This window comes from Varanus komodoensis, unplaced genomic scaffold (assembly GCF_004798865.1).
Source record: "Varanus komodoensis strain SLA01 unplaced genomic scaffold, ASM479886v1 scaffold3, whole genome shotgun sequence".
Classification (NCBI taxonomy): domain Eukaryota; kingdom Metazoa; phylum Chordata; class Lepidosauria; order Squamata; family Varanidae; genus Varanus; species Varanus komodoensis.
The window spans coordinates 21347153-21356954 of NW_025335761.1; the positions used below are offsets into that span (position 1 = coordinate 21347153).

Consider the following 9802-nt stretch of genomic DNA (forward strand, 5'->3'; position numbering starts at 1 on the left):
CAAGGCCAGCTAACAATGTAGACCTTATTTTTCACCTAACTTCTGGATTTATAGCACTGAGACTGGTGTAACAGTACTAGATTAAAATGGGTTTACTTATACATTATCACTGATCTGTAAAAGAGAAAATGCACAATGAAGCCAATGAATAACACTAAAAGAATATGCTACCAGTACCACAGAGTTCTGCTTCTCCAGGTGACATGTCTATGGAAGATCTAGTAACTTCCTTTTGGGGATCTATATCTTCTTTACTCTTCTAATATAGGATTCAGAAATAGATATTCTAGATAATGTTGATGGAAGACAACCTTGTATATTTACCTCAATTTGTTGCAAATGCGTCTGGATGGGGGCATGAAGTAATGTATTCATTCCTTTTAAGAAAGGTAAAAAAAAGGTAAATGTTTAATGCTACGTAGTGTAACATGCAACTTTTAACAGACGCAAACTAAATCCACAAGTCTGAAGCATTGGCTGGTTAGTTCAAATCAATACATGACTTCCAGCCCCACCACAAACAATACCTTTTGCAGTTTACAACAATTTAAAGGACTGATACCTCGCTGTACTGTAGTTGACAGTAGGACCCAAAGGCCACAAAATTCTCTTGTCAGATTTTCGACAACAACAGACGGAGTAGCCCCAAGTCCATTGGATCTTTATTTATTTATTAAAAGCTTTTATAGGTCATCCACTACAAACATCTCGGGGTGGCTTACGAAAGGGAGAATTTTCTTTGTCTATTCCCGTTCTGCCAGTAGCGCATAGCCCTTCACATCCACAAGCCCTATATGCATCGTTTTGCCCATAGTTCTACTTTCTCTTTGAAACTGTAGAGAAACCATATCATCTCTGCCCAGTGTTTCCCCAGATTTTGGTACCAACAGTTGCACTTCCTTTAGCTATCCTGCCCCTTGACCAGCCTCTGCCTTTCCTACAGTAGTTTGACCCTTCCTGCTTTTACAGCCCCTTCTGACTTCAGTCCCTGGTTTCCTCTCTCTTTTTTCTCAAGCTTCATTCTTGCCTTATGTAGCATAGAGGCCTGCCTTCTCAGTTCATTGCCTTCTTGTGCTCTCTTCCTTCAGCTACCTTTTCTCTGGGCCCTTTGTCTCAAGACTTGTTCCTTGTCTCCAGTATGTCTATATAAGACCGAAATCATAATCCAGCTGACATTTTTATTCTGCTTCACAGAAGCTGGACTGCAAATCGTTTAGTCCTCTTACCAGTCAAACTCTCTACCTCACTTTATAGTCTGAGTGCATTGGAATCAGAGGCTTCATTGCGACGCACCCAATGCAATGTATATCACTGCCTAGTAATAATTGCATAAAAAGCAAAGAAATTATACAAAAATATTTTAATACTCTTCTAGCTCAACTCACAGTTAACAATGAAGTTTTGAATATTTAAAAATGAATTACTTTCATACTTACCAGTGATCTCACACTGCACATCTTCTGGGTCTTCATTTCTTTAAAAAACAAAACAAAGCACTTAATTGTTATCAAGATTAGCTCAGCAAAATGATCAAAGAGCATTAACAGAAAGTTATAAGTGCTGCAATTAGACCTGTATCATAGTGAAACTTGAGTGTCTGGATAACAAAATATTTTGTTAAAAATATTAATACACCAAAATGTTCTATCATTGAAATAGCCTTCCAATTCCAAAGCTATGTAATGAAGTTTCTTATGCAGTAGACACCTTCAGTATGCCAACAATGTACAAATTGTGTACTGGTAGGCACACTGAATTGGAATAAGAAAAAGAAATATATACAGTGGTGCCTTGTACTTTAAACTTAATTCATTTCTGGAGGCCATTTGAACTCTGAATCGTTCGAAGTCCGAAGCAATTTTCCCCATTAGAAATAATAGAAAGTGAATTTATCCATTCCCAGACCAGAACAATACCCAGTTCGGTAAACTTAAACAGCAAATATGGCCTCCTGAAACAAATTAAGTTAGAGGTTATATATAAGGTGTGATTAAAAAATACAGTGAATGTTTCAATTAAAAAAGATTATTACAGTAAAAAAAACATTGTCATCAATCTCCCTCAAAATACTCCCTCTTGCTTCAAACACATTTACCCCAGTGCTGTCATGACTGCCTCAATGTCCTGAATCGATTCAAGTCAAGATGAAACAAATTGATTCAAGACAAGACATTTCAATTCAAAATGAATCGATTCAGGACATCAAGGGTTTTAACTTGGGTGCACAATGATGTTATCACTGTGACCACATTTTTTTTCATTTTGCTCACAGTTTGAATTTAGATGCTGCAGAGCGATTTCATCTCGTCTCTAACATTCAAACTCTGGATTGTTCAAAATTAGAGTTGTTCAAACTACAAGGCACCCCTGTACAATCATTCCAGATGCAGCAGAATTGTATTCTTCTAAATGACAATTTAAAAGAATATAATTCTGCTGGCAATCCATACCTTCTAGAAAAATCCCATTTAGAATACATGAGTAAAGTGCATTTGAAATTTCAATGAATAAAAAGTAGTCTTATTAATCAGAACTTTGGAAGGCTCTACATTAAGCAGTTAACACTGGTGATGCTATAAAAAGAGAATAAGCAGAATAAGAGATTTTGTAAAATTTTACATTGGGTATTTTGTAAAGTTAGGTAATTCATTTCCAGCTTACTTATTAAATGGGTCTTGATCTCTTACTTCTCTTGCAGTTTCTAAAATTAAAAAAACAAAATGTGAAACAAATCTTAGACTATCGATGAATACATGTGGCAATGGTAAAGTATACAATAAGACTTATAATCATTTCTGATCAACTAAGAACATAAACACAATCAAAGCTTCTCACCTCCATGCTTTAATTCCACAATGTTTTGGAGATCTGGTGGGAACACTCTAAAATACATACACAATGACAATTTTATTAACTTAGAAAAATCTGTTATGTAACAAAGTAATATTTTGTCAGAGCTCCAAAGAGCCCCATACACATTGCTTAGGTCTCTTATACATATACACATACATTCTCCCAATTTCCTTTTATGATAGCATTTTATGACATACTTCCTGTTTCAAAGGTTCTCTCAAAATATGTAGGCAGCAATGGATTATCTGTTTAACCAAAACTATTTCTGCCAAAAAACAGATGTGATCTTAGGGTAAGACTACATTCTTTATTCTAGATATAGGTCTTTCCAAATATATTCTAAATATAGGTCTTGCAGAGTCAAATTCCTCTGCATATGAACCTCACAAATCCAGGTGATTTCTTGTATGTACTTCCCTAGGAAAAAAATTCTTTAAACTCATATTTGTGGGGTGGGGGGGTGGCTTGAAATTTGCAGGGGAAATGGAAATATACGCAATATTCTTTTTTCTGTGCTAAGTTTACTGCTTTAAAAAAATAAATTGCATTGTGCATAAACACAGTACAAAATAAGAATGCCTTTGTTTAATTTAAACAATAATTACAAATATACTTCAGTGTTTCAGATGGAATAGCAAGCTGCTTTACCCCAAGTTACCAAATGTACCTTGGTCTGTGCTAATCAGGAAGATGGGGTGGGGAAATAGAGCTAAAACCAAAGCCACATCATTGTGATAAAATGTTGATTATATTTCTAGCCCATCTTTCCCTCCAAGGACCTCAAGCTGGGTATATAATACTTCTCCCAACCTCAGTTTTATTCTATAAGCAGCCCTATGAGGTAGCATAGCCTGAGATTGTAATCAGTTCAAAGTCACCAACTGAGTTCCCCGGCTATGTGGGGATTTGAACCTGGGTCTCCCCAGTCCTAATGCAACACTTTAAACATTAGCATAGAATATAAAAGGGCTGTTTCTATTGTTTGGGCTTGGAAACAATCTCTTCTTCTGAATCAGCATTATCTAGCAGCTGATGAAACAATAACTAAAACCATAAGGTACTGAATACACTCAAAGTAGTAATACTTACTTGAACTGGTTTTCTAAGCCTACTAAAAATGAAGCTGTGAGTGTAAGAAATAGCTACAGCTAAAAACTAATGAAATTGCAGAATTGAAGACCAGACTGAGTTGGATGTGAAAAAATGTCCTAAGCTGAAAGCAAGCTACAAAAATAAAGACTGTGTGTTATTCCAACAAGATCCTGCCCCTTCTTTACCCCCATACCTTTCTCCAATTAGATAATCCTTTGGAAGATCTCAGAAGGATCTCAGACCAGTGACAGATCAATGGGAAGTACCTTAGTCTGAAATGATCATTGCGGGAAAAATTCTATATGAGAGTTGGAGTTCCTGCTAGGCTTCTTGGCAAGGATCCCAACTTGAACTACTTCCATGGCATCATGCTCCAACAGGTCTTCCTTTGAGAGAGTGTGAGAGCTATCTGCTTTCTCCTGACTGATCCTAGTTGGATTTTTATCTGAACCTAATGGCTTATGTTTACCTCTTTGATCTCAATGACTGTTCAGCCTTTATTTTGGTGTCTGTATGACTCCCCACTCCAGAAACAGGATTGCTCTTGCTGCCACGGGGTAATAGGAACTGAACACTCCTGTGAGACTGCAAGTTGCAACTGCTAAGTAGGCTAGCTGCTTACCCCCAACTCAAAGGGAGCACATTTAACCATTGCAATGATCAAATACTATAGATTGCCTTACACTGTTATTAGAAATGATATTGAGGGAGTAAAGTGTAAGAAGCACATTTTAAAGCCATGCCTTAAAAGCATTACATTAAAAAATAATGCATATGCTTTTAAGTAGGTTTTAAATCTGCTACCAATTTTCCTACTTAAAAATTAAAACAAGTCTAAGTAAATAAAAAATAAATAAAAGGCTTACTTCTTACTCCTACCCTCTACATTGGGCTTTTTCTCTACTACTTCACCTCTCTAACAACACATCTGCCTGTATGTTTTGTTTAAAAATCTGTTAATCAAACCTATAACTGTACTGGATAGTTCTACAAAAATAATCATTACAGGATGAAGTGCACAAACTTGAATTTTAAAGGTCTGTGCAGACAGAAGGCTCCAAAAATTACTAGTTAAAAGACATTTTGATATGATTCTGTTTCCCCTTCTCCTCCTCAACTGGTTTTTATAAGAACAAAAGCACAGGTGGAAAATATAGGAGACTTACAGGTAGAAGAAACTGTGCTCTAGATCCTCCATAAAGTTCCATGAATGGGGCATGGTATTCGCCCTTAGGAGGGAAGAAAAGGCATCCTCCCTTCCACCACAACCAGCCTGTATATAGCCTACAGCCTGTATATAGCCAACAGTAGCACTACAAAAAGCAAGGGTAATAATTCATCTCTCCTTGCAAGATGAATTACAACCTGTAAGTATTTAGTTGCTTGAAAAAAATCTATGTTAATTATGGTCAAGAATTTTTTTGTTAACTTGTTTAACATAATGAAGTATCACAGTGATTTCTTTGCATTCAAAACTGAATTTATAGGTGATATGCAAACTCACCTTATGGTATCTGCAAAACTCACACGCCTAGAGTTTTTCTGACGTTTCTCAATATTGAAATCCTGAATATATGACACAGATATTAAATTCATAGGCATCAAATTATTTTATATGAAAGCTTCTAATGAGGATGTCTGAAATCATGTGCAACACTGGAAGTTCTATATATCTGCAAAAAAAATCTGTACATATCATGCTAGAGGCTGGAGATTTAACATTATAGATAACTGATCTGGATGTTTCCCAAGTGAAATAAAAAAATTGTTTGAGTATGGCAGTCTAAGAACCCTGCTTCTTGATGAAAAAATGACATATTTCCGATAGGAATAAAATACACAAAATATAGCCCAAGGAACATGGAGATAGAATATGAAATGTAAATCGTAATATGAAATAAACCTTATGAAGATATTCCTGAATGGGTGGATCCTTTTCCCAAACACACTTACACGCAAGAATGCCTCACTGATTTGAGTTGGGATTTCTTCTCTACAAATATGAGAATAAGTTATTTGTTCTCTTATATAATTACCATTTTAATCTAGCAGGAATTTTTGGCTGTTACCATAGACTGGAAACAGGCCTCATTTGTAAAACACCTAGATTTAGTTCTTACCTGATTTAATTCATTCCCACTTCCAATGTCACAAAGAGGAGTTCGGGGAGCTTTTAAAATCTAAATGGGAAGTAGGTATAGTTCAGAAAATACTTTCTACAGCACCAAGAAAAAAGCAACTTTTAAGTGTATGTTTTAATAAACATGCTCATCATTCCTGAACAACACAAAAGCAAACATTCACAGTTGCATATGTGAGGGCAAAAAATATAAAGATATACATGTTTTATAGCAGTATTTGCAAATATTTCTTGATAATATTTTTAAAATTTTGAGCAACCCCAGGTGGCCACTCCAAGGGGCTGCCAGGGCACCCTGAATGTGCTATGTGTAACTTTGAGAATAGGGATTGCAATCTCCAGGGAAAAAAGTTTAAAGGGGAAAAAACTGTGGTGAGCCTGAAATGGGTTGCAAACAGAGTAAATAGGGATAGAAAACTCAGTCCATTAACAGTGTCCCTTGAGATGCCTATGGGAAGATGGGGGGGGGGGGATAACCTATGAGAGCCTGAGCACCTGTCAGGTTCACTGTAGGTTGTTCATGTGACAACCAATGCACTGTGGCTCTTATCAGTGAGGGGTTTAGTGATGTGCAAATGTGTCCATTGGAATGTGTCTACATGTTATACTACATTATCTTTTTTACAAGTAAACACTGTCAGGATGAATACCATTGCTTGTTTTTACAAGGAATAAATAGAAAGATATCATTCCCAATTTAAACTTACTGAAGAAACTCTTCTTTTATGTGTGATGTCTCTAAAAAAAAAAAAAGGAAAAAGTTATACTCAGCATGAAAACCAAAATCCTAATCCTTCTCATTATTTATAAAAGGGTTTGTTCAGATGTCCCAGTATGGGTTAATTAATCCACAAATGGCAGGGACACAAACAGCTTCCTGTTTACTGTGACACCCTTCGAATGCCGATTTGTGAGTTGTTTCTATTACTTCTGAACAACTCCAGAAGTTAAATAACTTCAAGTTAAATCTTGGCTTGCTTAAACCATGAACAACTCCAAATACCAGCTTGGACATCATGGAAGAAACCCTTGAATTCATGGATCAATTAAACCATAATTTGTCACCACATTGTGCTGTTACATCGAGACAAAGTTCTCTACAGTTGAAAGCAATCAACATTTTTTAAAAAGGTTCAAAAATAAGTCAGAGTTTTTCTAAAGGCAAACAGTTGTCATGAATTGCATTCAATAATGCTACAGACAACATATAATTTGCATAAAACTACTTCAAATATTCTGACAAACTAGGTAATATAGACACTTTAAAACCATGTAATAAAAAGCAAAAATACACTGCCAAGTTAGAAAAGGGCTGTGTTGGAAGCTCAACTTACTTTTCCTCACTCATTTCAGAAAAAATCGTGTCCATTTTGGAAAACTTGGTTTCGTGCAACAATAAAGTCTGTGAAGTTTCCTTGGGGTTCTCTGGGACAAACATAAAGAAAATAAATGTTAAGTAACTCCTCCCACAATTCTTGGGAATGTATTTTTTTCTTCCCAAGTTATCACATAGCATTAGTTTGAAAGTGTGCATTATCCCTATATAAAACATAATTTATGGGTTTGTATCCAATGGGTTGTAGTCAACGTTTGTTTAACTCAGTCTTCTCTTATTTGATATCCTCCAGATGCCTTGGCCTACAATTCTTATTATCCCCACCTAGGATAGCCATTGCTCATACTGGCTAGGAGAAGGGTGGGAGCTGTTGTCCAGCACATCTGCAGAGCGCCAAGTTAGGGAAGGTTGGTTTAACTCATTCCCATTCATTTCAATTACTCTGTTCTAAGTAGGATTAACATTGGATACGACTCAAGCACCGCAGTCTAAGAACTGAGATCTGGAAACCCGGAGACTGTATTTCCCACAAGAGAGCAAGGGTGTGAGTGCCGCCGCACTTGACCGCTCAAGTCCCCTGCATGTTTACTCGAGTACCTACGAGTAAACATGCAGGGGACTTGAGCGGTCAAGGCGAAAGTATCAAGACCAAATCATGCAGAGAAACTGCGGTTGTCTGGCGCCCGCCTCCCACTCCGCCACCCGAGCTAGAAGACTGGTCTTGCAGCAAAGAGCGACGATGAAGAGAAAAGGCAGGGAAAGCGGCCCTCATGAGCAGACCTGTGAAAGCGCAGGCCGCCATCCAGTGCGCTCGCCTACTTAGCTCACGGGCACCTACTCCTGAGAAGGCCACCACAGGAAGGGGCTGCAAGGCGGAAGCCGAAGCACGGAAAAGCAGAGGGCGAGCGCAGAGGGGTGGACAGCTCGGGGGCGAGAAGAGGACCTCCTCAGGAGTGCGCGGCATACACCCCTTCAGGGCCCCGAGCGTCGACTCAGAACCGCGGGGAAAAGAGCTGGAGCGAGGGAGGTCGCAGGAAGTTGCCGCCCAGCCTGCCGCAAGAGACCAGGCCCACCGCTCCCTGGCTGCACACTCCGCCGCCGCTCCGCCTCACCTGGTCGGAAGACCCTCCGTCAGAACTGTCCACCGCGGCCTACAGCTGAAGGAGACACCCCTACCCGCACTTCCCGGTTGCCGCCGGCCCGCTAAGGTAGCCGCCGCGGCCACTAGATTCAAAGTAACCGCCAGGCTGCGCGCATGCGCCTCGCTGCTGACTACGACACAGAAGAGCCTGAACGCGAGCCTCTACACAGTAAATCATGGCAGCGCCCTCCTTCCGTACAACATGGAAGCCTGCACCGCTCTATGAACAGCCGCAGAGGGGTGGTAGCGAAGACGAGGGCAAACAGAGCGATTTCGGAACCGTGATTCTTTATCAGTATATTAGTTGCAGCACATATTGTGAAGTCACTACTTAAAGGCCACTGTATATTCGCATAAATAGACCAATATTGAGAAAAGGGGATCGGACTGGAACAGTTCCTTGTAGGCTTGGAAACAGAGAAGACTTCTGTGACGAGGTGGCCGAGTGGTTAAGGCGATGGACTGCTAATCCATTGTGCTCTGCACGCGTGGGTTCGAATCCCATCCTCGTCGTAAGCTTTTCCTCCTCAAATCCATAAGCATTTAACTGAATATCAATATCGTGTTGGTATCGCTAACGTTATTTTGCCTGGTGTGCAAATTATTTAATATGTGCATGTCTTTTCTTACTCTCTATCCGACACTGTTCTTCATTAACTGATTACAGGCAGCTTACTTTGCATCTTAACTGCGCAAGTTTATTTTGGTAAAGACTCTAGCACCTATTTAAAAAACAAAGCAAACATGGGGGGTTTTTCCTAGATCAGACTTAGATGTGTTCTTTGCAAGTGCACAACTATTCCAAATGTAGAAAATTAGTATCAAAAAGTTGCAAGGATTTTTCCTACTTGAACTTTCAACTCATAAAAAATGTAATAATCCACGTAGCAGTCATGTTAGTAGACATTCTACTTACAGTCTTATCCCCCCACCCCTCTCTCTCTCACACACACACTCACACGTAACTATATTTATACACCCATTCTCATATATGAGACTCACACTTAGAGCACAATGCTGGCTGGGACTTTTTGGGAATTATAGGCCTTCTTTTCTGTCTAAACATGCTTGGAATTACAACCTTAGCGTTGCAATGAGCATAACTTTCTGTATCATACGAAACTGTGTCATATTCTCCTGTGTTACTCAGACGGAAACCCCACTGAGCTACTCTCAGGGAAATACCATAGCTATCTGACTACAGCTTTAAAGACTAAGGCATAATGCTTCAAATGTTTAT

The 9802-nt window shown here is 38.8% G+C and overlaps 1 protein-coding gene and 1 non-coding gene across 2 annotated transcripts in view; one reads left to right on the forward strand and one right to left on the reverse strand.

Annotated features, from left to right (window-relative positions):
• KNL1 (kinetochore scaffold 1) overlaps nucleotides 1–8568 on the reverse strand; it is a 39551-nt gene extending 30983 nt beyond the window's left edge. The window contains exons 1-9 of the mRNA XM_044436832.1: nucleotides 8534–8568; nucleotides 7420–7510; nucleotides 6793–6823; nucleotides 6066–6125; nucleotides 5450–5511; nucleotides 2836–2882; nucleotides 2662–2701; nucleotides 1437–1474; nucleotides 325–377 (exon numbers count right to left, since the gene is read on the reverse strand). Coding sequence (XP_044292767.1) covers nucleotides 325–377; nucleotides 1437–1474; nucleotides 2662–2701; nucleotides 2836–2882; nucleotides 5450–5511; nucleotides 6066–6125; nucleotides 6793–6823; nucleotides 7420–7454 — 366 coding nt within the window. The 5' untranslated portion in view covers nucleotides 7455–7510; nucleotides 8534–8568. The remainder of the gene's footprint in view (nucleotides 1–324; nucleotides 378–1436; nucleotides 1475–2661; nucleotides 2702–2835; nucleotides 2883–5449; nucleotides 5512–6065; nucleotides 6126–6792; nucleotides 6824–7419; nucleotides 7511–8533) is intronic.
• Nucleotides 8569–8993: 425 nt separating this feature from the next.
• Nucleotides 8994–9075, forward strand: TRNAS-GCU. The gene has a single exon. It is a non-coding gene; the product is annotated as a tRNA-Ser (tRNA).
• Nucleotides 9076–9802: the final 727 nt, after the last annotated feature.